This window comes from Sander vitreus, chromosome 4 (genome assembly GCF_031162955.1).
Source record: "Sander vitreus isolate 19-12246 chromosome 4, sanVit1, whole genome shotgun sequence".
NCBI classification, from domain to species: Eukaryota; Metazoa; Chordata; class Actinopteri; order Perciformes; family Percidae; genus Sander; species Sander vitreus.
The window spans coordinates 14,359,687-14,387,276 of record NC_135858.1 but is presented as its reverse complement, the minus strand read 5'-3'; the positions used below and the strand labels follow the sequence as shown (position 1 = coordinate 14,387,276).

The 27,590-nt window shown below is 40.7% G+C and overlaps 3 protein-coding genes across 6 annotated transcripts; all 3 read right to left on the bottom strand.

Annotated features, from left to right (window-relative positions):
• Positions 1-64: 64 nt before the first annotated feature.
• Positions 65-4,765, bottom strand: tmcc2 (transmembrane and coiled-coil domain family 2). The gene is made up of 5 exons (XM_078247290.1): positions 4,739-4,765; positions 2,376-2,777; positions 1,425-2,044; positions 709-844; positions 65-364 (listed from the first exon to the last, which is right to left on the bottom strand). The coding sequence occupies exons 1-5, from the start codon at positions 4,763-4,765 to the stop codon at positions 65-67; spliced, it is 1,485 nt and encodes a 494-aa protein (XP_078103416.1).
• A 1,247-nt stretch (positions 4,766-6,012) lies between these two features.
• Positions 6,013-10,782, bottom strand: cdkn1a (cyclin dependent kinase inhibitor 1A). 2 transcript variants are annotated; one of them, XM_078248513.1, is made up of 3 exons: positions 10,502-10,782; positions 7,640-8,096; positions 6,013-7,546 (listed from the first exon to the last, which is right to left on the bottom strand). In XM_078248513.1, exons 2-3 carry the CDS (start codon positions 8,085-8,087, stop codon positions 7,491-7,493), a joined length of 504 nt encoding a protein of 167 aa, XP_078104639.1. In that variant the 5' UTR covers positions 8,088-8,096; positions 10,502-10,782; the 3' UTR covers positions 6,013-7,490. The 2 variants fall into 2 exon arrangements, with proteins under 2 accessions (XP_078104639.1, XP_078104638.1); XM_078248512.1 differs by lacking the exon at positions 10,502-10,782 and adding an exon at positions 8,434-8,527.
• Positions 10,783-16,239: 5,457 nt separating this feature from the next.
• On the bottom strand, positions 16,240-21,902 carry srsf3b (serine and arginine rich splicing factor 3b). Of its 3 annotated transcripts, none has more exons than XM_078248511.1 (6): positions 21,478-21,895; positions 20,302-20,512; positions 20,056-20,196; positions 18,258-18,296; positions 17,880-17,966; positions 16,240-16,895 (listed from the first exon to the last, which is right to left on the bottom strand). In XM_078248511.1, exons 1-6 carry the CDS (start codon positions 21,629-21,631, stop codon positions 16,868-16,870), a joined length of 660 nt encoding a protein of 219 aa, XP_078104637.1. In that variant the 5' UTR covers positions 21,632-21,895; the 3' UTR covers positions 16,240-16,867. The 3 variants fall into 3 exon arrangements, 1 of the variants encoding a protein (XP_078104637.1); XR_013501876.1 differs by lacking the exon at positions 16,240-16,895 and adding an exon at positions 18,997-19,462 and having other exon boundaries at positions 17,914-17,966; positions 21,478-21,902; XR_013501877.1 differs by lacking the exon at positions 16,240-16,895 and adding an exon at positions 18,997-19,445 and having other exon boundaries at positions 17,914-17,966; positions 21,478-21,898.
• Positions 21,903-27,590: the final 5,688 nt, after the last annotated feature.

Genomic DNA, 27,590 nt, shown 5'->3' with positions numbered 1-27,590 from the left:
TGGTGGTGACTGAGTTTGGACTCTCTGCTCTGGCCCCCACTGGAGTCTCTCTCTCTCAGGGAGCTCAGCTGGGCAGCAGCCACGGCTCCACAAAGTCCCACTGCTTCCACAGGACGAACAGCAGCAAGGTCAGCAGGACGGTGGCGGCCACCCGGGCTCGGGTCTTCATCAGCGGGGTGATGAAGTTGGCCATGGTGGAGACAAAGACCAGCAGCACGGCCATGAGCGCCAGGATGATGTTGATGAGTTTGCCCAGCAGAGCTCGAGCATTGGCGTTCTCCACTCCCTCCAACTGGACCACCTGCTGCTGTTGCTGCTGCAGCTCCAGCTTGGTGATGCGGGTCAGGCACGACTCCACCGCCTCCTGTATGTACACACAGAGTAACCACAGTGTTTTTTTTGGTATGAAAGGCCCTGAAAACTTATTTCTCAATCAGCTTTTTACTATGAGTGATGAGATCTTACATGAAATACATACATAAGAGTTCTTTATTTGTGCTCTTGGGGGCTCAGTTGAAACAGTGTGATGTCATGTACAGTGACATTGCACCAATCAGGATTTAGCGAAATTTGAATCAAAATCTAGTGACAGTTGGTGGATTATTTGGTCACTGAGATTTTCAGTGTTTTACTCTTAATTAAGAACAACTAAGAATATTTTATATGATAGAAAAAAAACTTTGAGGCCATTTTTGAAGAGGTGAAGACCTGAATGTCTCGTGCTCTCTCGTAGGACTGGTAGGCGACTTTTTCCTCCATGCTGGCGAGCTCCTGTTTGAGGTTAGTCATCTCATTCTGGTGCAGCTCTGTTAAGTCATTCAGCTGTTCTTCAAGTCGCTCATACCTGAATGTACAGAAACAAAACACACACTAGAATCTTCAAAATAATGCAAAAGATTGTGAAAAATGAAAACCTTTATATAGTCTCAAAGTTCAAATATTGTCTCTGTATCCAAAGCCTGATATAGCTTATTCCTCTGTGCCATTGAGATCATTGTTGTCCAAAAGCTTAACACAGGCACTGTAGTTTATTTAAGTTGATTCGACATTTGTCCTGCTGTAGTAAATACTAGCTAGTGTGTCAAATGTGTATTAATCCACAAATGAAAATAGTTCCCAACAAATTCACTATTTACTCCTGTTTGAGTAACATTTGCTAAAAATGACTGTCCACATGTGACAGGAAATGATTTGGTCTTTTTATTTTAAATGAAAGAATATATTTGTGACTCTTTTTAGGGCTTAGACAGGGTACGGAAGTACTGAGAGATGTGCTGTTGGTTTGGGTCTTTTCATGGGACTCGTTGACAATAACAACAATACAGAATGTTGCCAGCCTTATCCTTCCAGTGAACTATATTGTAAAGACTGTAGTGAAAACACCAGAGTTCATTAGTGTGACTGTCTTTTTGTGTGACTTGTACCTGTATCTTTCTTCTTGCAGGCACTGAGTCATGTAGGAGTAGTCACTCTGCAGCTGGCCCTTCATGTCCTCGATAGCATCCTCCATGTGCGCCTGGCTGGCTTTGATCTCCTGCAGGCCCTCAAGTAGAGAGTCCCAAGAGCTGTGCATGTGATGGTGGTGGTGATGGTGCCCGTCCAGTCTGGGGCTCCCCATGGTTGGTCCTAACAGTCCTCCTCCTCCTCCCCCTGCCCCACCAGAATTACTGCCCACTCCGGAGCCCGATGTGGCGCTGGAGCACTCGTCGTCACTGCCGTATTTTGGGCTGGAGACCAGAGTGGCACTTCCACTCAGCGCACGAGGTGTCGGGGTGTCCTCAGAGTGGCCCCCGACTCCATCCTCGAGTGAGTCCTTTAGGTGAGCAATGTTATCGGCGCTGCCAAACTTGTTCCTGATAAGACTGGCAAACTCTCTCGGCTTGGAGACCACGGCTGTGTGAGTGAAGGCAGATACTCCACCTTTGACCCCTTCAACTACTCCACCTCCAAAACCACTTATCCCAGCACGAACATTGGCCCCAACATCCTTTAATCCCTGCTGCATGTCCCGCAGGACATCTTTGGGCTGCCGGGCCGGTCCATTCTGTAGAGAGGGAAGAGAAATGAGGAAGCAGAGAAGTGGGGGATCTCAAAGGTAGGAGAGATTAGGTTAAGGGAGAGAACTGCAGGAAGATAGATGAGGAAAGCAGGCCCTGTAGAGAATTAGGTGAGACACAGGATGATGCATTGGTTTAGGTGAGATGAGAATCATCAGTCTATATTTGGACATAACTGTCCTCACAAAGATAGTTCAACACTTGTTTGAGTCAGCCACGAGATACAGTAATTATACAAAACAGCCACAGTACAAAAACAGCAGCACATAAACATCACCCATGTTCATGCACTAACTGCACACACACTTCCTCACCCACCTGTTCTATCTCCTTAAGCTTCTTGTGATAGTGCTCTAGTTTCTTGTGCAAATGTGCGATGGTCTGTGCTGACTTCTGGTTCTTCTTCTCAAACACCTGCTTGATCCTGGATGCCTGCTGTTTGTCTGCGTTGTGGGCCAACTTCAGGTACTCTGCAACGTTGTCGTCTCGGGCCTCCTGCTCCACACGAATTTGCTCGGTGACCTTCAGGATCTTCTGCTGCAGATGCTCTAAGGCAGCACGTGTCCGCTGTGGCTCGACGACCCCAAAACCTTCTGCACCCCCGCAGGCCATGACCCCCGATGCTGCTGCTGCCGCTCCGTCTGCACTGATGTTACTGTCAGAGCCTCCATGGCTGGTGGTGGAGGGTAGGCCTAGAGTTGTCACTTCGCTCTTGTCCAGCTGAGGGGACGAGAGGGCAGGAGGAGGTAATCAGGGGTGGAGAGAGTACTACCACTACTACAGATGAAGTACAATTGACATGACTTTCCTCCAGTCCAGGGAACATAACATATATTGAAATCTACTCGAGTCAAACTACAAAAGAAGATAGTATCCATTGTTGCATCCTGATTGTAATTATTTGTCTTTTCTTTTTGAAAAAGTTTTCCTGCATGGGAAAAAAAAAGTAAACTTAAATGGAATAGTATCCATCTGATGGTACCATAACAGATATACTGTGCATTCCCTGTTAGGTTTTGGCTTTCCAAAAATAGTCAGGCTTTCATTTACGGCGCCGTAATTTCTCAATAATATCCTTGAAGTGTCCTTGAACTAATCATAATACTGTAGAAAAAGTGTTAAATTGGTACAATTTTAATAATCCTGAGTCTTTTAGTCAAGCACTGAACATTTAACTACAGATAAACATACATTTTAAGATATATGAGGGTAAAGGTTTCAGTAAATTAACAAATATTCACTTAAGAGCTTTTTTTTCTTCCAATTAGATGCATTTGGAAAATTACCAAATGCTTATAAACTCAACTGGCAAACTGTCATTGTTCTTCTTGTTCAGTGAAAAAAGTAAAAAAAAAATAATGAAATAATATATTTAAGAAAACTGACAAATAAAATTCTGCTAATTTTGTCCCCCTATTTTCTTTATAATTATCACCAAGTTACAGAGCTTGTTGGAGGAATCGTCTTGGAAATAATTAGGGAATTACAGACTCTTAAAATAAATATCTCCTAATCACTTTGGCTTCTGAAATGAGAGTCAGTCAGTTATGCCCATAATTGATTTAGTGGAGGCATCAGCGAGTACACAGAAAGGCCATCATGCATTAATTAGATGAAACATAATTAGTCTGTTTCCTGCTCTGCACAGCCTCAGAAACTTAGCTTCGCCACAAACAAGTTACAGTCAAACACCTTTCGTTTACAAATGCATCAGGTCTATATGAGGCAATAGGAAGGTAAAAGCATGCTGCATGGTGTATTTAAAACCACGATGGTGACAGTTAGACAGATAATGATGATGAAATGTAGGCTATGGGATGGTCTATATTTAAATGTTCTATAGGTCAATATGTATGTAAATCCAAATATGCCCTGGATCATTCTGATTGATCTCAATGATCTAGGAGGGAATGCCCTGTTATAGCCTGTATCTAGTTGTGTAGCCATATCTTAGCAGATAGCGGGATTGTTGAATAATCTCTTCCTGACGTCAAAACAGTGTAGCATAATCAGACCCTGCAAACATGAGCTCAGAATAAACATCTCATATCGCTAAACTCATTTCTCCAGACGGGTTTGTATTCTATTTGCGTGACACTGGGATATGATGCTCGTGCTATTATAAATCGGAGCGAAGCGAGGCAGGGTTTTTTTTATTTGATTTTTTTATAGGTTACAATCACATTGTAGGCTAATGGAGAGAGAAAAACAGATGACTGCAATCCCTGGTGGTTAATCATTTCCTGATCTTGTCACAGAAAGTGAGATGCTTATGCGGCAACTATAAGCAATGGCTCAGACGAGGAGGGGGGGGGTGCAGTGTCCGGCGTCACATATGGGTGAAAACAAGACAAGAAAAAACAACACGGACGGACCCGAGCAGATGCCTAAATCTAACGGCGATGAATCCGGTGATGGGTCAAAAAGGCTCCTGGTGGGTCGGAAGAGAAGGCTGCGATGGGGATGGAGATGACAGATGTCTATGGCACAATAAAAAGAACTAGAGCATGGGGCATGCCCATGCCTTCTTTACTCGGCAGGAGGACACACTGTGACATGAGAGACGGCTGATGGATGTCAACGAGCGTGGATGCGGACACATGAGGATGAGACACAAGTAGCACAGCAATAAATTAAATTAGAAACGTTACCATACTGCTTTAATCCAATTTTTGCAGTACCATTGCAAGTCTGTGTTCGAGGCCCATCCTCCTCCCACCTCCTCCTCCCCCTGTGCTCACCGAGGAGGACCCCCCACCTCCTCAAAATATCTTTACCCCCAGCCGCTGTATGGCTGACTATAGCCTAACACCTCACTGGATCCTAACGCTCCATTGTTAATGCCATCGATATCTGCAGCCTCCCATTACCTCCCTCTCTCTCTAATGCTCTGATCTGGTCCTCTCTCTCTCTCTCTCTCTCTCTCTCTCTCTCTCTCTCTCTCTCCCTCTCCTTTGTGTCATAAGCTCCCTCCGCCTCCCTCTGGCTGTCTTACCTCTCGCCGTCTCTCTCTTTTAGTCTAAATGCAAATGCTAGCTGTCCTGCCCTATAATGGATGTTGTAAGTAAGGGACAGATGATGGAGGGAAATGGGCGGGGGGATGGGAGAGCTTAGCGCAGGCGTGCAGGTGCCTCTGTGCCGCTGCGCTGAGGCCAGAGGAGAGAGGCGAGAGGGGAGGGGAAGGGAGGAGGGAGCACAGCAGAGCCTGCTCCGGGCCCTTCATCCCCTAAACCCTTAATACAAACACTTGTGTGCGCTGATGTGGGGCAGCAGTGATGCAGTGCCAAAGTACACATTGTCTGCCTGAGCAGTGACTCACTCTCTTAATTTACTTCCTTCACAAAGGAGGAAAAAGTGTGTTACAGCAACAGAAGCCTGTAGCCTACTGCTCCTCAAGGGTGCTTCAAGTTCTATTAACCCAACTTCAAGCCTCACTCTGTGCTCGCCTGTGTGTCTGTGGAGGGATACCCACTATACAATTAAAGGTAAACAAGATGTCATCACCATCTTAGAAACAAAACTGAAATAGGCCTACATTTTAAAGAGAAAAAAACGTCATCCATAGACAAGGTGTGTCATAAAGTCCAGACACACTCAAATGCAGTGGTTCAGATGTTTTACATGTGGCAATACCACAGTGTAAACATAGTAGTAAACGTTCTGCATTCAAATATAAGAACATGTACACAGGTATATAATCATCAAAATGTAAAGTATCAAAAGTAAAAGTGCTTGGGCCCTATTAATATGGATGCATATGTAGTAAGTTCAAGTACTTCACACATGGGCTATGCAACCACCCAGACAGGGACTGTGATCACAACAATCATAAATAATATGACATGTTTGAATGTGTTGGATGTGAAACGTACGTGTGTGTGTGTGTGTGTGTGTGTGTGTGTGTGTGTGTGTGTGTGCGTGACGAGGGACATAAAAGCAAAACATTCACAAGAAGTTTCATCTGAACAATTTTATTGTAATTCTCATAATTAAACAAGAACTAAATCAACACAAGGCATAATATCTCACAATAAATAAAGATAGATATTTTCATTTGTAGCTTTTGATATAATACAATATGTATGACCTGTGCACAAATATCTACAAACAGAAGTGCATTCATTGTGTGGGGTAATGCTGTTCTTTGCTTAGCTTTGTATTTGCAGCGGCAAACATTGTTAAGCTGTCAGTTGGTAAGGATTAGCATTACAGTGACCTTGTTTTGATACCCATTCTGATTAACCATAGCAACAAGATTTCCCGACATGGACAGAAATAAGTGTCAAGAACAAACATTTGTTTTGAGGCAGATCATAACACATTGTCAGTCAAAATTGCACTATGCTTCCAAATAGAAAAGAATAAAGCATAGCTTAGCTTTAGCTCAGTAAATGAATTTGCTTCTGAGAACACGTTCTTCTGAATGTCCTTTACGGAGTTTCAAATACCGAAACAAATACCGTAAAGGCACTTGATCCTGGGTGCTTTTGGACACACCATGTATGTGCAACACTGCAATGTATTTTTTTTATTTTTTATTTTTTATGATTGTGCTACATAACCATGCAGTATTAAACTCTATAGATCAATATCTGATATATATATATATATATATATATATATATTTTTTTTTTAGTGTTCCTAAGAAATGGTGCTACGCTCCTAACCTACAATGTCAGAGTCCAGATAGGGCACTTGTGGAGATCTGCTTTGATAAATCAATCGACTTACAGCAGATGGAAAGAATGGAAGAGGACACACGCACATTAAAAATCTAAAGCACATTAAAAATCTAAAGCAAAACAACTGCATGTACAGGATATATAACATATTTCAAGCATTTTTCAACACAAAATAACTGCTAACCCTCATGATTCACTTAAAGAAAAAACATCGTAAAAAACCACTATTTGAAACTTAAACGAGTGGATTTGAACAGAGAAACCAAAGGGCTTAAGATTATTCTGCAATTTGTCACAATGATTATAACCAACATGACATCTGTTTCATGTCTCTACAGTAATGTGTTCATCATCATATCTCCATGCTGCTAAAAGTACAGAGGTGACTGCATTTCAGACCTGTGGAATGTACAGTAGGAAATGTCACTCAACTCTTTGGCATCCCCATGATCCAAATCAGTATAAATCCACTGATTCGAGAGATTACCGTTAATCTTCTCTGTCCAAATGTCCCCTTCTTACCACTGGGTAAACACCAACCCCCCCTTAGAGGGAATACAGTACCCTAATTAACCTTCCAGTAATATATTATGATGATGTATAGCTGAGGTCTCTTCTGTTGTCAGATAACTCACTGGGTCCAGTTACCTCCTGGTGAGTGACTGTGCAGACTGTAGATTTCCTGAGTGTAGCACCGTTTGTGTGGTTCTCTTGGGATATTGGCAACTTTTGCAGGATACTGCACTGGAAATCACTCGCCGGATTTGAGTGGCATCCAAACTACTCTTCTTTTAGCCTGATAGAAATCTGTTGGGATAAAGAACAGGAAACTCAGCTCATGCAAAGCAAACATGAAATCACAACTCTACTCATTCACATTTAAAATATCTAAATATGTACCTGTAATGTTTGTCTGCTTCCTCTTCAGCCCTGTGTTCTCTCTTCTCTCTGGTGTTTTCTCCAGGTTGAGCGCACATCTCTCTGGCGAACATGGGATGTTCTCCTTGTCACTCTGTGGTGGCTCCACCCTTCCTTGTCCCTTGGACTTAACTGCTGCCTCTGCTGCCCTCTGACCTTCTGTATGTCCCGTACGTCCCGGACCAAGCATACAGGATCGGTAGATCAGCGGCACCTTGGTGGCTGGGATGGCATGCCACTGGAAATCGCTGCTCTCCAGAGGCTTGTCTGAGATGAAGTCAAAGCCCCATCGCTGGCAAGCCTCCTCCAGGTCTTTCTGCAGGGCAGCCTTGTACTCCACCTGCAGCTGCTCTCTGTCGACTGGGCCGAACAGGTTTCGTCGAGCAGGGCCTTTCCCGATCCGATGCCCGATCCGCTTGCGAGTATCCATTGTTCCACACTGCAGGAAACAGAGGAAAGACCACTGGTTAGTTGGAAAAGCCGCTGCTGGACATCACCAATGAACGCCTTAGACAGTGGTGATGGGCTGTATGATTATCAATCTAACTATTCTCTTCATTATCAATTAATCTGCTAATATGCCATACCAATTTATTGATTAATCAATTCAGACATTTTCAGAGATAAAAGATGCATTGGTTTCACCCAAGTGAATAAAAAGCTTAAATTTAAAAACCAATCTAATTCTATAATTTGGAAAAAAAATCATTCCAATCCATGCTAGAAATCCACCCTGGGTTACTGCTTCAATTTTTAAAAGTAGAAATCAGCCTTACCATGGCTCTAATCAGTTTAAGTATCCTCAATGTGAACTACAGTGCATCTCAGACTGCTGTGTTATTGGGCAGCTCTTTATAGGAACATGAGCAGCCGGTGACTCATTGAGCCCTCCTGTGTGGATCACTGGTACATGCCTGGACATAATCTCAGACAGACATGTAAAGGCAAGTCCTCAGCAGCTCTAGGCTGTAATCACTGCAGACACAAAGAGTCACCACTAGGAGGCAACGTCAGACCTTCTACAGACAGTCAGCTCAACAAGTTGCAAACCTCAATGAGCAGCTAAGCATTGATGAGGATAATAGAAGAGGTTAGATTAAAGAATTGTATTATTAATTCACTGATTTACACAATCTGTATATTTACACAACACTCATATACAAACTATTCCAAGAATGTGGGTTAAATGGTCACTTTCCTGCAAGAGCTCCAGGAAGGAATCACATGTGTCTGAGGAGAATAATAAGTCATTATGGTCATCCGGGAAGGGCTGGCCCACCCTAATTATCCAGCTAAAGCACTGTGGGGAGGAGTCATTGTAATTAGAATAATATTAATTTGGGAGACAGTCCGCTCATTAAATGGATTACATTTGATCTAATAGTACAGAAACTGCACCTGTTTTATACGGACGATGGGTTGAGATGTATGAACTACTAGAACCACAGACACTGTTAACCAACCACATTAACAGTCAGACACACTAACTTTAGTTTGACTTGGAAAAATGATCCCTGCCAAATTGTTTAATAAAAATATATAAATATGAGTAGAAGTCTGGTAGAACATGTCCTGTCCTGTCATCTGACTTGGCTGTAGCTACACAGCACAGCTGCACGGCAGACTACTCTGATGTATGGAATGTGGCATTTTCCCCAGGAACTTGAGTTTATTCATGTTCAGTTTAACACAAATCCCCAATAAACTGAAACACCCTTACATACATTTCCCAAAGTTTACCATTAAATTGTTAAGGCGTTGTGGCATTGATTGAAATTCATATTTTTCAAATTTCAGAAGTTAGTTTGATAAAAAAAAAGCTTTTAATTTACGATCACATCTTTTATCTGTTTATGATTACAACATGTCATGACTATAGACTGTAAAAAAAAAAAAAATAACGACGACACAGACACACCGTAAATGGCACATTAATATTATTCTTATGGGGTTGTTACTATTTTATTATTTATATTTTATTAAATGAATACATAAATGAAAGGACTGTTTTCTTGCAAAGGTTTAGTTAAAATGTCAGTCAAAATTCTAATGACGTATGTAGTCTATGACTGTTCCTTTCTTCAAGGAAAACAGAATTATACCTTCCTTGGGCACAGTCGAGGAAAAAAGAAAGTTTCTAGTTTCCTTGGGCACATTATTATACAGCACAGTGGAAGAAGTGCCGATCATCCGGGTCATTTTATACGCGGTTTTCGCGCCACTGAGCAACTCTCCTAGGAATGAACGGGGCTCCGCCCTGGCTCCGTTCTCTTAATACATGCATGCCTCGAACCCTCTATCCAGTTCTTATTACAGCCGACACCCATGAACTCGACGCTCCAAAACAGTAGTCCACAAACCAATGGGTGACGTCACTGCTGCTACGTCCATTATTTTTACTGTCTATGACAGACAGAGACCCAGCCCACTTACTACACTGCTCCACGTGAGGCTGGAGCTCGTGCAGACCAGTCAAACGGGGCTGTCACTGCAGCCCGAGTCTTTCTCACCATAGCCTACATATTAAAATAACTCTGACAAGATGCCTGTATTGATTATTGGTCACGTTTTGAGTGATAAACTGACCCCTGAAAACGTTTGTCAATATGAAACCATATAACTCGAGTTCTATGAGTAGTGGGATAAACTGTTGCAAACATATAATTTGTAAGACTGAAAATATGAAAAAGGACAATATACTGTAAATAGACTATATAGCTAGGCTATATATTACAGACATATAACCAAGACGTTTCTAGAGTTGCTTGCAAACGAACAAAAACACCAGCAATGCTAAAAAAAAAAAAAAAAACCAAACATTTAGGTAGGAGTAATTTTACTTACATTATCAGACGGCAGTCCAGTCCAGCTTTAAAAATCCGTCTTATTCAACCCTGTTGAATAAATCTAGTCTGTTTTTTTGTTTTTTTACAAACAGCAGATCTGGTGTAAAAAAAAATGCCCGAGGCTGATGTTCTCCAACCCGCCCTCTCAAATAAATGATATACAACTTAAGCGACCCAATAGTTACGTTAGCCTAAACTCCTTGATAATTTCTCCAAGTATTCTCACAGACACTGGACCTATGGGCTAAACTTTTATGAACTCTGGTGGGTGGGGACCATGGGTCTACTATAAGGAGGACTTCCTCTCCCATGCAGGGGCGGGGGCTGCTGGCACGCACGTGGATTTTTTCCCTGTGAAACACATGGGCACACGTGATAGTTTGGCTCCAAATGTATGCACGCTGTCGGGAGGAAGTTCCAGCACAGGGTGACCCCAAGGGGGTAAGCTTCGCTTCAGAGCCATGGACGTATTAAGAGTTAAGTTCAGAGCTCGAACCTCCTACGGCGCCATTTTGATGCTACCAAGCCATCACCTCCCGTTAGCATTCCATTGACTGCCATTCATTTTGACGTCACTTTGACAGCGAATAACTTTACATCTGAAGCGTTTAAAGACTTTATTTTTCCATTGTGTATTTCTAAAGAAACACGACAATTTATAAAAGGCTCCATTACCTTGTACCTCACGTTATGGCTCCGTAGCAGACGTTTTTGTAAAAATAGGCTAACGATTGTGTCATAACCACGCGACTTTCTGTCGCATAGTAGAGGAATTACCGTATAGTACAGGTGAAGCTCGCAGGCAGTTTTGACTTACATTAGCTGTTTAAGTGTAATTACTAATGTTAACTAGCATTTTAGTTAGCAATAATTAGCCTTTGTCCATGTTATCTCCTTACATATACCTACGCTCTCCGTCTCTGCAAGATTGGTAATGGTTGAGATTTCTCTTGGCACAGCTACCAGAAGACTTCCAACTTTTAGACAGGTTACTCACGTCACATTTACGTCGTCTCTCTCAGTTGGAGGCTGCGCAGTAACGCTCAGCGCTCACCGGAAAAGTGCTTCTAATATCCTTCACTGGTCTCCGTCCAGAGCAACGGGATTTGTTGGTCCATTCTATATACAGTCTATGGCGGCCCCTTTCTCTGTCCCTCAGTGTGCATCAGCACAGGCAATTTTCAGTTTCAGATCACACAAATTAAGTGGTGGAAAAACATAAACCAGGACAGCAGTTATTGGAGAGGTATTCACATCTGTTGATGTTCTGTTGACTTGATTTAAAGTAGAAATACCACAATTAACAAATAGAGCCTACTGTAATGTTAACGTTACATAAGTACAAGCTGAGGGACTTTTTATGCTACTTTCTACTTCACTAAGGTTACATGGCAAACTTTGTACTTTTTACTCCACTACATTTGTTAGCTTTATACTTTGCAGATTAAGAATATATATATATATATATATATGGCTGGGCAATAGGGAGAAAATCAGATATTATGATATTCTTGACCAAATACCTCGATATCGATATTGCGGCGATATTCTAGGGTTGACAATTGGCGGTTTAACAAAATATCTTCACACTTAGATTTTAGATAAATAATCATCGGTAATGTGGACATAATGTCTAAGTGGGGAAAAGGCAAATAACAGAACAGCTAGAACAGTCTGGTAAGTTCAGAAAAGTACATCACTTTACTGTAATGCAGCCTTTAAAACCAGTTAAAGACAACACTTATGTCATATCACGATATTACGATATCCAAAAATCTAAGACGATATCCAAAAATCTAAGACGATATCTAGTCTCATATCACGATAGCGATATAATATCGATATATTGCCCAGCCCTATATATATATATATATATATATCAACTAATACATTATTTATTATTATAGGTTAATCAGCATATTACAGTACATGCCTGTTGCAAGTCTCTGTAGCTTTCACATTGGTTACATATTGTACTCTGTCCTCTTGTTGTTGAGGCCAGGCTTGTTAATCTCGCATCAGGTCAGTCAAGAGACTCCTCACGCTTCCCAACAGCATCAGCCTAGTTCCCAGCATGTCAACAACAAGAGCTCTAACTGTAGGATGCAGAGTATAAAGGCCCAACTGATCTGACACCACAGTGAGTCCTTTGTTAAGTAGGAGACTGACAAGACACAAAACAAACAAACTCAGACTTGGAAGCCAATCACAAAGAGTCCAGCTATATTCAGGGTTGATTTTTTTTTTTTTTTTTTTTAATTATGACTTTTAGTAGGCCTATTTTAAAAGCAATTGCACCATCAGCCTTGAACAGCTCCTTTTATGGTAAATGTCTGTCTGTGTATGGCCATTTCCTGTATGTTTTTACTTGCCCAAACTGCCTTTGTGATTAATAAAGTTGTATTAAATTGAATTGATGTGGACTGAAATTAATAAAGTTTACTAAACTAACTAAATGGAAAGATACAATGAGTGCATACTGTTTGTTGCTGAGCAGCAGCTGTGTGACTACATTTGTACAGTTGAGTAGACACTTTATTATCTCTCAGCTCAAAGGCAGCTGCACAGTGCACAAGGTCTGCGAGCCCATCAAATTATCTTTACTCATTATCGGCTTTGTTTTATTCAGGCCTTTGTTCTGCACTGTGAAAAGTTTGATGCAATAAATGGCGCCAAATGAAGCACATGCTATGCATGGCCACCAAAGCCCATCTATGGAAAGCCTGTCCACTCCCTATTCAGCCCCATTCTACCGAATTTGGTTGCAGTTCCACCAGAGTTCCACTGGGGGTGATCGCGGTCCAGTGCTAAATGAATGGGACTCTATGGAGCTAGACGGCTAAATTTGTCTCTTTCGCCTGATTGTCGTTGAGAAATCTCAGATTTGATTGTAGTTTTTGCAAGTTCAACATGGATTATATGTCGAAAGTTGAATGAACAAGTACTTATGCCCTTTCGATTTCTTACAGGTTGAGTCGTTGTTGCCCATAACACGCTAGCATTCTGCTAATGAATGCTGATTGGTCAGTGAAGGACTGATTATGACCAGAGATCCCGCTTGACGGCATCCGAAGCAGAACCAGAATGTCAGAGTGAATATTTCGGTGTGGTCTTTAAAACATTAGCAAACCTCTTTCTAGCACGTGTATTGACAGGGAGAGCCTTACCTGTTAGTTGTGTTGTCGATGCACTAGAAAAGCATATATGATAAAGCAATATATGCATATACATATAAAGCCTATATCAACAACATTCCACTTCCGGGATTGTTCAGGTGCCGCCGGAAATTCCGCTGGATGTCCCTCTTTTTAGGCCGGATGTCCGTCACTTTCCGCTTTCTTTGTGTTGGCATTTTATACACCGGTGGATTTATGAGGACTATGGTTAACTGCTCCTCAGATCTCTGCAGGGTAAATCCAGACAGCTAGCTAGACTATCTGTCCAATCTGAGTTTTCTCTTGCACGACATGAACAACAAGTTTCTTCCAAAGGCTATTTTGCAGAGGCACCGTCCCAAGACGATCGTGATTGGTTTCAAGAAATGCCAATAAACCAGAACACGTTTTTCTCCCATGCCGGATGTGTGGACTAGCCAGACCCTCCTTCTCAGCGCTGTGGAGGAAGGTCTGGCAATGCGAGACTAGCTGTAGCTAACTTGCTTTATCTTGTATTGTTGTACCTGCTTGATGTTTGTCTGTGTTAGCAAAGTTGTGGACTCGCTAGTTTTTCATAAGTAATGTAATTATAACAAATAGAGAGGTGAAGTCCCTCCCCTTCCGGTGGACAACAATGGGACCTTAATTTGGAAAAAAATATGTACGGTAGTGAATGGGGAACGTCCATGTACAGCTGTCCATATTTACGATAGCGGTGTATAAGTGATTGCACTCTGAAACTGTAGGAGCACCAAATCCCCAAAAAAATCCAATGTTGCTTTAACATAATACGTAGATATGAGAGTAGTGAACATTTCCCAGAATGTCAAACTATTTCTTTACATGTTTAGTTTACAAAAATATTAGAAAATGGTGTAAAAGTAATTTGCGGTGTGATTAAATGTTCAAAGATATTCACTTCACCATGATTTGAAACAGATAGATCAAATGAACTTGTGACCAAAAAATTAGCTCCAACAAGGTGCACCTTTGTGTTTTTTAAACCAGTAATGTGCAATGATATAGGCAACAGATTTGCTATCAGTATTACATTATTAGTTTTACCTGCAGCATTGCATTAGGTGGAAAGTTAACACCATATGTTTCTGAGTGTAGGCTATTCCATGCATAGATGTATATTCCATGGATGTATTTAGAGAAGATGGAAGGTGGATTCCCGCGGGTTTGGTTCATTCCTGGTTCATTCCTATGGTTCACTCACTGTGAGGCCGGTCTCCGTGGATACCGTGAGTCATCGATGATGTCATCAGGGCTTAAGTTGAACCACGTGGAAAAGCGCGCGTAGAAGATGAACTTGTTGCCTGCCTGAACAGGGAGCCTTGGTGTGACCGAAAAAAAAATAGTGGGCAGTGGGAAAGAAGCTGCAATGTTTGTGGGATTCAGAAAAGGCCCCACAGTTGTAAATTCAGATATAACCAACACCTTTTTGACCACAATGAAAACATATAGTCTCACCACCAGACAGCCCACATTACAATGTAAAACTCTTTATGGTGTATTATAGTTGAATAATGTCTCTCTCAATCTCACTACTGAAAATAGTTCAGGACTTCTCACTCCTCAGTAACTGTAAGGCTATACAGCACACACATACAGGGACTTACACCACATATGATTTACAGCGACTTTTTCAGCAGCACAGTACTTATTAAACGGGACAATTTACAAGCTCATCAGTCCACTGACTTGCACCCTGTATTTTTAATGTATCTCAAAGGAGTCAAAACTATATTCAATTTTGGCTTCAAGTTACTTTTGATGTCGATTGAGTTGTATGGTATGGAGCCTCCAATTTGATAGATCTACAATCTATCGGAAAGTCCCATTAACATCGCTACTTTACTATGGAAAGACTTTCAACATCAGTATGTATTTCTAATGTATTTATTATCTAGCCATCCAACCCTTTCCCTAAGCCACCATTGTAAAAAAAGAATCTATTCCTAATGACTTGCCTGTAAAAATAAGGTGAAATAAAAAATGAAAAAGTCCACATTTCATTTAGGTAAAAAACTAAATTCATAAAATGTCTTCAATTCAGTTTTAAGTACCTGAAATGTGAGTAGCCTATATGTTTCAACCTTTATATTGAGATTGATCTAGTATATCAAGTATTTTCTTTTCTTTAAGCATATTATGCTTAAGATACTTTACAGAAATTGCAATTACAGATGTTAAAATGTGGATTTGACTTAAAATTCACTATTTCATTTGTATTGGATTATGACAATATGTCATCTTATACTAAGATAATATCAATGGTGAAATGCATCATTGTTAAACCAGTATAGAAGGCAAAATCTCAACTGCACCAAGTGATGTCGACACGGATCACTGACAAGAACTACACTGAAGTTGGCATATAAATAGGAAAGCAGTGCAGCTCAAACCAAATGCATTGCAGCCTACACCAATGGGCAACACAAGAATCAACTAACCCCATTTATTAACAGACTTGTTAAAGTGACGTGTGTGATGCTGTAGGAGTGCCCTCTTGTGGATGGAAAAGAATACAATATATTGAGGAAAGGCAAGAAGGAAATAAATATAAATCCAGGTCTTTTGTAATCAACTGGTATCTTTAATTCAGAGACCATTTCACATTGTATCAAACAAAACAAAAATAAAAGGAAAACTTCAAATCCAAAAAATCTGTGTTTTGTTCATTACACATTTTTTCTTAAATCAATGCCATAGTTTTGCATTTTGAAAAATGTGGGGGTGCGTTCACTACAAACAACCATTAACAGATGGAAACCTTCAGTGTGAAGTAAGAAAGTAGCACGCTGTAAATAGGTTGGCTTTACAGACAATCAAAAGGAGGGACTCTCTTATAATCATCCCAATCCTTACAAAAAAATGCTGGCGTTGAAAAAGAGAAACTACTCACTATGTCAAACTACACATTACATTCATTGACAAAAAACAAAACTAACTGGTGAACTGGAATGCTGGGTGGCACGACTGTTTCAGGCCGACCAGGTGGACTTAGTTGAGGCATCACACCTGTACTCACCCACTCAATGTATGTGAAAATTACCATAACAAGGGGAGGGACACTAAAATGCTTGATTGTTTAAAAAAAAAAACTCAAGAATGGCCACACGGCCACGTTGATTTCCATTTGAAATGGACAAGCCTGTACAACCGTTTATCTTCAGCTCCCTTTACACTTGACAGACGTGCTTCTACTTTCTGTCGTTCGACCTGGAGCGGCTGTGGAGAAGAAGGAAAAAAAGAAAGAAAGAAAAAAAAAAAAACGGTTAATGCTAGCAAGAATTACTGATCAAACTGTTAACAATCGCAGGACCACACTCAAACTAGAGTGCGGATCGGGCCGCATTTTTCTGTCCGAGCCGGGCCCACGTCCAACAGAGCAATAACCGAGCCCGACAGGCATTAAGATATTTACCGAGCCAATGACACATGTACAGTACGTTTGTTTGTGTGGAAAGCCCGCTTTTATTAAGCAACTGTAGGAAGGCATTCGGAAATGTGTGCACAAACAAGTGCACGTCACAGCTACATAAACAAACTTCCGCACACAGGAAGACGGATGTTAGGGTAATATTTTAAATTTTAATCACAAAACCGAACCTTTGCACCAAGAGAAACGGGCCCATTGGCTACCTACATAATAAGCTGTTTTACATTTATAATGTTGAATGCCTTATCGCGCTGATGTGACCGAGCCCGACCCGAACATCATTTCTAAATATCTGTCCGAACCCGGCCAAGACCGTCGGGTACCTTCGGGTCGGGTATCCATCCTCTAACTCAAAGAAAGATCACAAGTTGTCACTCAAGACGCATTTTACAGCCAGATATAAAACATGTACTTCGAGCTGTCCACTTGTGATCAGATCACTCAGGACTGATGTTAAAATCAAGTCAACCAGGCCCTGGACTTTGTACTAGGGAGCTGGCAGGGTAAAGACTGATGTCCAAACCAACTGATTTGGACATTTACATTCTCACATACAGCTCCACTGGGTAATGTGTAGGTCATTTCAGTTTTGCAGTGCATGTGTGAAAGAGGCTTCTGAGTGTTATTCTCAGTGGTGCAGTGTCTCAAGAGAAAAACTCATCTACAGTAGTTTGAGAAAATTACATTTTACTACACTTACATCAACAACTGTCAAATATCTGCTATGACGCAAGACAGAAATTATCTCAAGAGAGCTCAAAAGATGTCAGTACCTCCTTGATCGTGAGAAGGACCTGGAAGGTTTGTGGTTCCTGTCCCGGGATAGGGACCTCTCCCTCCTCCTGTCTCTGGAGAAAGACCTGCAAAAGCCAAACCATCCCATTATGTCAACATTACTCACATTTTCTACATACTAATCTTGTTTGCCTGTTATGTTGAGTGCATGACTAGTATGGTTGGGTTCCATTCTGGATCCGGTTTCCAGTTGGAAAAATATCCAGATGCATATCAAATCAATGTGTCGAGTTCATCTTATAGTTATGAAACAGGAACTCTCTCAAACCTAATTACATTCAAGTTTTGATGATTCATAAAAGATTCAAGCTTTTGGATTGAACTCTGAATATAAGACATCCTGAAAGCTGACGTACCTGCTTCGACTGCGGCTGAAGCTCCTCCTGCGTGGGGATCTGCACAGGGAAAATACAAGCGTTACCAAACACAGACGCATCGATCCCGCTGAGGTCCACACTATTCCAATCCTTTTCTTACATGGGCCTCCTTCATCACAGCCCTTTGCCTATCTCAGTAACTTAAAATGGAAATAAAAGACTTGGATGTTTTTCCAGGAACACAATGCTCTCAATCAAAAAAGTATAACTCACTGACAATGGACCCCATGCATAAAGATGGCAGGTGCTTAAAAATGATCTCTCCTATCCCACAGTGCATTGTGCTTCTTTAAATTAAGTCACCTGTGTGAATTATATTCCCGTTTAATTTGGAGAAGGTTGTGCTCCTTCCTGGTCCACTGTACTTAAAGGAGAACATTAGGAATTGAAAGCTACAACAAGCTGTAACAAAAACAATAAACTGGTCACTGGGAATAAGTCTGGAGAAGAAACCAGGCTAATATCTGCTAAAACCAACCATACAGCACAAAAAACCCTTTTGATATTGACTGGGGGGTTGAGGAGACTTTTGATTTGTGTCACTTCATAATTCTACTCAGAGCCCCAAGACATACCAGATGTCTGTCTATAATTGAAATCTCTGGAAATATGAAGTTCCAGACTTATGATTCAAATAATTAAAAAAAGAACAACCTTTTCAACCTTGTCTTTTAAAAACTGTAATCAGCAGTGTACTGAATGAAGCAGGAAAACTTACTAGTATTTTTGGTTTTCAACAAGCTAGATATGACGAAAGGGAGGCAGACTGCCGGCTGGGTAGGTAGAATTGGCTGAATAGGACTGGCCAGATGCTGCAAGGTGATTAGGTGGCAGGCAGATGGGGGCTGGCTGTGGCTTTTTTCCTGCTTTAATTGGTTAGCCGAAGGCTGCTGTTGGTAGGTTGTAGACATTTGGGAACGTAATACGCTGATTGGTCGGGAATGTGAGGTGGGCCGCTGCCGTTTGGATTAAGGTTGAAGGAGGAGGAGGTTGAGAACGGCATGCTGAGGAACCAATGGGTTGGTGCAACTTGACGACCGGCCATGCCTGGGTCATATGACAGCACCAGCCAAGCTGATTGGTGCACGATGGTCAGCAGTCACATGATGCTGAAAGAGGACTAGTTGATTGACTCAGAGGATGGTGAGAGGAGGCATGGTGACGTCTCTGCAACGGGTTTCATTCTTATTAATATAAATGAAAAATAAAAAGCATCCTCAAACAAAAGGAAAAAAAATGCATCACATTTGGCACTTTTATCCCCCCCGCAAATTTTAAACATATTATACTTTTAGACATAGGAATTGCTTAATCCTATTTCACAGACCTATTTTTCCATTTTAAAGCAGTAAAAATGCAATAACGTTTTGAGAGTGCACAAAATATTGTACACTTCAAAAGAAGCATTAGTACCCAAAGCAGAACTAGGAGTTTTGCAGGCCGGATTTTAAGATGCATTTTGCAATAGAAAGACTTTAATACATAACCTAATATAATATCAAATTCCCATGCCATATTTCATTATTTGGTTATGAATGTCTGTTCGGCTCCCTACATAAAATGACCAACAATATCAATGAAGATGAAACTATCACAAATGTATAATCGGCAGAAATGCTTACAAACACTAGAAATGCCCAGACTGGAAAAATGTAAGCAATTACCAGGATTTATACTGTGGGTAAGAGAGTGGACTCAGTAATTCACAGAGTCGGATTTAAGTATAAGATAGACCATATACAGTGTCTGCCGGCCACTGTCAAATAACATATGTTACCTTCGTCTGGGTGGTGGGCTACGGCGCCTGTAGTCGTCTCGGTCTCGAGGACGCCTGCTCCATGGAGGGGGAGCTCCACGGGTGCGGCTGCGCTTCTCACCATTGGACAGCTCTACTCGCACCCGGCAACCACACAATGTTCTATAAAACAACCAGCCATCATTAACCGCTGAGCTGTTTCAAGAGGAGTCCCGTTTCTCCAATGTTGGCCATTGCATCTCAAAATTAGTTTAGTTCGCTGCCTACCTTCCGTCAAGCTCACGCACTGCATCAGTTGCATCTCTGGGATCTTCAAATTCTACAAAGGCGAAGCCTGGAGGGTTCCTGGCCACCCACACACTGCGGAGAGGACCATAGTAGCCAAATGACCTCTCTAACTCTGTCTTGTTTCCATTGTTGCCCAAATTTCCAACATAGACCTTGCAGTCAAGAGGACAGTCACGATGCATGACTGGATCTGAAAAATAATCAAAGATAGGAAATTGGTTATAAATGCAGCAGACGCATTGCTTCTCCTTTCAAAAGGAACCATGCTGAAAGTAATGTTACTGTCTCCTTACATCTTTATAACATTAGTTCACAATCTGGGGTGAGACAAAGACAGCCAACATTATCCTCCTGCATCACACAGGACACATAAGGACCTGGTGTTTCTGCAGCAGATATAGCTAAACATCTCACACCACCGTGTTATTTTATTGGAAAAGTTTAGACCAGTAGGATTAAACCGGATTAAAATTTAACCGAAGGTCTGATGTGAAATTAAAGTTAATGCTCCAATTTCCGTAGTTTTCATGCGCTACGCTGATTTGCTTTGTGCAATAAATCTTGAGATCAACGTCTACTATTGTATGTAGAAAAATGTGTTTAACGTTTTCTGTTAACGTTACTGACTTAACGTGACATGAAAAACACTATTTATTCAAGAACAACACCTACAATATAGTCTTCAAACATTTTAGCAAAAGAAAAGAAGCCTGGCCTAGGGTCCAACGTTGTGATAACTTTAGCTTAACGTTAACTAGAAATAGTTTACGCTGGTTTAGCTGGCTAATACTAACCTCTTAATAAGTTGAAGTAGCTAATTTGATTAACTGGACAAACCTTATACTGTTACCTACGTTCCGCCTTTAAAACACTGTTTCACATTTGACATTAGCTAGATGATGTTCGACGCTCTGAAGCTAGCTAATGCTACATGACGGCTATATGAAGACAGCTAAAATGGCTGTCGCTTTTCCGAGGCCTAGGCCTAGCGTTAGCGCTAAGGAGCAGCTATCGGCTAACAACCACATAGTGCAAACAATAACATTAGAAACAAATGATGCGGCAGTTCGATTAATCACCCCAAACATGGTATTCTTAAACAGTTTCAGTACGGCACAATTAAGCATTTCGTTCAAACTCTAGCTAGCTAGCTACCGTTTTCGTTGCAATTCACAGCTCCGACTCTCCACGCTTCTCCGCTGGTTTGTTCCTCTCGGTGGTCGATGGAAAATGGCGTACGTTTGTCAGTAGGGTAACCTGCTCCAGGGAGGGCGGAGTAAGTGTGATATGTATGGAGAGCCCTTCTCATGTACGCCTCCCTTCTCACTCACGTAGCTAAGGGTCTCTTAACGCAAATACTTTTACGCAAAATATTATTTGATTCACGATGAATTTCTAAAATGTTTTAGGCATGAACCTTCTTTTCGCACAATCGCATAGACCATAGCTTATAGGAGTCCATAGCCCCCCGCAAAGAAACCCTTTATTTAACTAGTTAGCTAGAGAATGTAATTTCTGAAGAAATTGCGGTGTGAATGCTGTATGTTAAAAGGCTGACGACGCTACACTCGATTGTTGGCTTGAATTGTAGAAGAAGGTGAAGTAGTGTGGCCTGACAAGCCAAACTCACCCTGGTTGCAAATTACATTTGCTGCCGCTAGGGTGCGTCTAGATTTCTAGGCTAGAAGTAGTGAGGATAGGCTAGTTGAAAAAGTGGGAATGGGTTTAATTCTAACTGTCTATGGTTTAATTAGTATGAATGGCATTGTATTGTAACATTGAATTAACACCCATAATGTTTGAAAGATGTGGGATATAATGATATGATATTTGGGATGGGAAATGTGTCAGATTAGGGAATCTCAATCAGCTGTGTTGAATATTTTCAAAAAGTATGAATGGAATTTAAAAGCTGTATAAAACTCTCAGTTAATGAAAGATTAACCATAATCATAATGAATGATTGACCATAAGTAGAGAAAGAGAAGAAAGGAGGACGAGAAGGTAAGGAGGAGGAGAAGAGGGGAGGAGGAGAAGAGGAGAGGAGTTATTTGTCAGTTAACATGATTTCATGATGCACTAACTGAGCAACTGACTGTCTGACTCCTAACTGACTTCAGGCCTCAACACCAACAGCTCATCATGTCAGGGATCAGATTAAATGGTACCCAGCTCACATCACCAACTGCAGTTAAAGGTTGCCATGATGACACCTATCTCAGAGAGTTCTTCTCAATGAGACGAGGGTCTGGTGCACCTTTGATAGTCCTGCTTCTAGCTCAAAAACCCTAACTCCTATCGCTTAATGTTTAATACTGTGAGAGATATGACACCCTGCTGAACATCCTGTGCAAGAATGGTGTGTAGGGTAAAAAAATGTGAGGACAGTAACTGTCCGAAAAGAGCCTGTTTCTGATCTCCTCCTGGTATTTCTGGTATGATTTAATACTAGTCAATATCCTTCGCGTTCCATTTCCGGGATTGCTCCGGTGCTGCAGGAAATTCCGCCGGATGCATGTATTTTCCGTTTTCTTCTGCTTTCTTTGTGTTGGAATTTTAAATTTGGTGGATTTATGAGGACTATTGTTAACTGCTCCTCAGATCTCTGCATGGTAAATTGAGACAGCTAGTTAGACTATCTGTCCAATGTGAGTTTTTTCTCGCACGACAATTTTGCAGCGGCTCTGTGCAGAGTTTAGCACCGCCCATGCCGATTCTGATTTTAAAGAAATGCCATTAAACCATAGCACGTTTTCCTCCCATCCCCGAATGCTATGTGGAGTAGCCAGACCCTCCTTCAGCGCACTTTGGAGGAAGGTCTGGCAAAGCGAGACTAATTTAATACAGGAGGCAGGGCGACTGTTGCTTGACACTTCTTTACTTGAAAGCTCACTGTGCCTCAAGTCTCTTTGCTTCCCTACATTACATACATTGTTAGAAAGGGCACAACATTCCCTACATTGTGATGTAACATTAATGTATGAAGAGTTCAAATTGTGGATGGTATAGCAAAGTAAAGAGCATTTTGCATCGGCTGCTCCTCACTCTGTCAGTTGGGTCCTGCACTCTGAGTCTGAACATTCCATCCAATACATACTAATGTAAAAAAAATCTCAGAAGGGCATTTTTTCTAAGCCTCAAACAAGGTTGAATATTTTAAAAAGTACTGATGTGATTTGAAAGTTGAATACCACCCTGAATGTATGAAAGATGTGGAACATTTTAAAGTTTGAAGAGAGTTTCTCGGTGAATGTATGAATGAGTAAATAGCAGTTGAACATGTATGAAAATGTATGAATTTGTGTGAAATTTGAACATTTCATCCATCCACTTGAATGGGGCAAATTTGTAATTATGAAAGTTATAAATATTCTGTATAGAAGCAGGCCATTCTGAAATAAGCTGAAGGTTTAGATGTTTGAATGAAGTTTATATGTTGAAAAATGTGGAAGGAGTTGAAGTTTGAAAAAAGGGGTACGGAAAAATAAGAATAAAATACGTAGAAGAACATAGGTTGTGATAAAATGTTTGCAATGTAACGTTACCTAGAACCAGCACCCTTGGGAGAGAGTTGGTTCTAGGTTCTCAAAGGCGCTGCCTAGAATGAATGATATAAGTAGGCTAAAATGAATACATGATAAAATAACACAACTAAAAAGAAACAAAAACTAAACTGTAAAAGCAATATACTCATTTAATATCCAGCTTTCACATTAAGTGCAAGTAGTCTAGGCTCTTCATGGATAAAGGAATGAATAGTCTCTTGCTGGTGATATATACGTAGGCCTACATTTATGTAGGCTATATGAAACTCAGCTAAGGGTAATTATAAGATTGATTATACATGTTTTTCCACTTTCCTGTTACTCACAAACCCAAACAGTTGCCTTGAGTGGCAGGGGCTTAGCACAACATTCTGGGCCCTGTATGTAGGCATTCTCTATAGGGGCCCTGCCCACATGCACAGCTATTCATTCTAGCATCTTTTTGAGTACAGTCCCCTTTCCACCCCCAGTCCAACACCACAGATCAGTAGTGGAAGAAGTAGCATACTCTAGCAGTACCACAGTGTAGAAATAGCCTACTGAAGTACCAAAAGTAAAAGTAGGCTACCTTACTAATTGTGCAGAATGGCCCATTTTAAAATAATGTATATTATATTATTGGATTCTAATTGTTGATTATTTATTTGTACATCACCTTAATTTTGCAGCTGATAAAGGTGGGGCTAATTTTGATTACCGCTGAGCAGCTGGTGAATTTCTACAAAGCTTTATAGTAGTCAAATGTTTATTTTTTACCTTGATCATCTTTGTTGTCCTTGTTTTTAGCTGATGTCTATTTATGTGTATGTACATTGAGGGCAACAAAAAGGCAGAGTCAAATTCCTTTTATGTGTACCATAGGGCTGTGCACACTCTTACTTTGCCATTAAAGCTGATTCTGTTAGGTGTATTCTTTGCTCTTCCTGTAAGTATATCCCTGAAATCTGACTATGCATATGTAGAATACAGCCTAGCCTAGTTCAATCTAACACTGAATCTGCTGTGTTTTACTGATCTGACTGACCACTGATGAGGTGTACTTGGACCCACCAGACTCTCCTCAAAGTATGAGAAACCATCCGAAGGAAGTTATTGCTCGACAGGTGTCATACTTCTCAACTGCTCAGTAACTAAAGTATCAACTGCTACTGTGAGGACTGTACTGTGTGAAAGGGACTCTTGTTTCACAAAGTAACTAATAGAATTTCACTTGAAGTTTTTATCGGTCCGTTATATTTATGCTGTGAAATGTTTTTCAAGCTGCAGATTAGATTTAATACCATTTCCAAAATACTTTCATTTTATTAATATTGTCATCTGTCAAAACAAAGTTTATAACTGTTAAATGTTTTGTGTTGCTTACTGTCACTATTACCTGTCTTAAAGGATTACATTTTTATAGTCAGGATGTTAAATGGACTTAGTGTTTGACCCTTCTACATGCAACAACACAATTATAAAAACATGTTATATAACGCTTAAGGAGCCTTACTACTAAACTTAATGTTAAAATATGTCGAGCAAATGTTAAATTTAAATTCTTTATAGTTTAACTTACAACATCATCGATTGATTCCTTAGATAATCTAGTTTCATATGATAAGCCTACCAAATATATTCACTAGCTTTACAACTGCGCCCACTAACAGTTTAAGCAGAGCTTTATATTTCAGACTGCAAATTCCTGACTTTAATGAGCTAAGTTAGCATCGCTATTTGCCGTTAGCACGCTCTAAAAAGTAGCAAACTGTCACTGCCCAGGGGCACTGTATAGGGGCGGAAAGTTAGGACAATTCCAAGGGCCCATGACTGACAGGGGCCCCAAAAAATAGGTAAAAACTAATATAAAATTATGAAACCATCATCATTCAGTATATATATTTCAAATATAATAATACAATTAATGATCTCTTTATTTTTATCTGCAGTAAAAGTTAAATATCCCCATTGACCAAAAGGTAAACATCCATATTGACCGACCACCCCCCTGTATCTGCATGAAATGGTTTGGTCCTGCCTTAGAGCACTCAGACTCAGTGACGGTGTTTAGTTGCAGTCAGTAGATGCACCAGAACTACAGTGACCACAATGTTGCCAAGTAACGTTAAATCAAAATCTGGTTTTCAAAAAAGGAAAGAGAGGAAAGACAAAGGAAAGGGTGTCAAACTGTAACCCAGTTTTTCCACCAAGAAAGGTGGGTAGCCTATAGTCTGTGAGTGGTAACCTGTTGGCTTAATGTCCATAGTGAAATTAGCTAGCTAGCTACAGCCTAGTGTTAGCCTACATTTAATCACCATTTAATCAGTGCAGGGAAACGTTTAGCAAGATATTCATATTAAATCATTGTCCCTGCCCCTTTTAGCAGACTTAACAACAGATGAGTCAGCAGCACCCCAGTCTCCCCCTAACTGTGCCCCTCCCTGTCCCAGTGAAGAAGGTGAGCAACATTGTGTTCAATGACATGCCAGTTAGCATCATTGCAGGGAGTCTGTGGGGATTTCTCTGTCTCTCTTGCTCTTCTTACCATTACAAAAAAGAAAATGAAATATTTATTAATGACAGAAATTCAAACACATTAATAACAATTATTTTCTCACATAATGACCATTAAGAAATAAAATTAAAAAAACAACAACCTACTGTCTGTACTGGATGCTGGACAGTTGGAAACAGTGAGTAGCTTACCTGAGCCTGCATGTAAGATACAGACAATATTAACTATTGAACTACAAGAAGCAAGACAGTTGCAAGCCTTTAATTAGAGTTATGTAAAGCTTTTGATGGGACAGTTAGGTCCTAGAGATGTGGTGACAACAGCTGCGCAGAGGGGGCCCAATTAGATTTTTTGTCATGGGGCCCAAAATTCCTGGCGGTGCCCCTGTCACTGCCACCATAACAACACAAAGCAAATTGTAAATGCACTGCAACAACAATGCTGAAAACATAAATGTAATTTATCTGACGACAGAGTCCTAATAATATCAACTTACCTGGAGGAACATCAAGTCTATGGTGCAAACCGTCTCTCTGAAACATTTGACAAGGCTTCTTCTTGTGGTTTAACAGCAGTTGGCATCCATAGGTGTTGCATTACTGCCACTCAGGATCGTCACCTGAGTTACAAATTGCTTCTGACCACAAACGGCGCGGAAAAACAGTCTCAAAAGTACCCACACACGTAGAAGGAGATTTACACGTATATTTACATTGTAAGTTAATTTACAAATGATGAAATACGAGTTACAAATTAGATGCACAGACACAGATACACATTTGCGGATACAAATCACTCTGCATTAATTTGTGAATTGTGTTTCACAAGTTACAAATTCTTATGAGACTGTTTTAGCACCATACTGATCAATGACCAAAGATATATGACAGTACATATTTGTATTCAGTCTAGTAAGTAGATTACTGCCAAAACAGCATATTATGCAAATGAGATTGTATGTAGAAATTTCCTGATTAGATTGCAAGTGGATAAAGCAATTAAAAGAAAGTTTCATATGTATGGCTGCTTTTAGAACAGTTCACATTAATCGAGATACGATGCTATAGTGAAATGTGCATGTTAAATTTAGCCGAAACAGAACAATTATATTCAATAAATTACATAAAATATCTTTCTTGTCCCACTCTCCCCTGAACGCAGCTGTATAAATATAACGCCCCCCTCAGTCTGTTGGTTACATGAGAACGGTTACCGCCCTCATCATATCA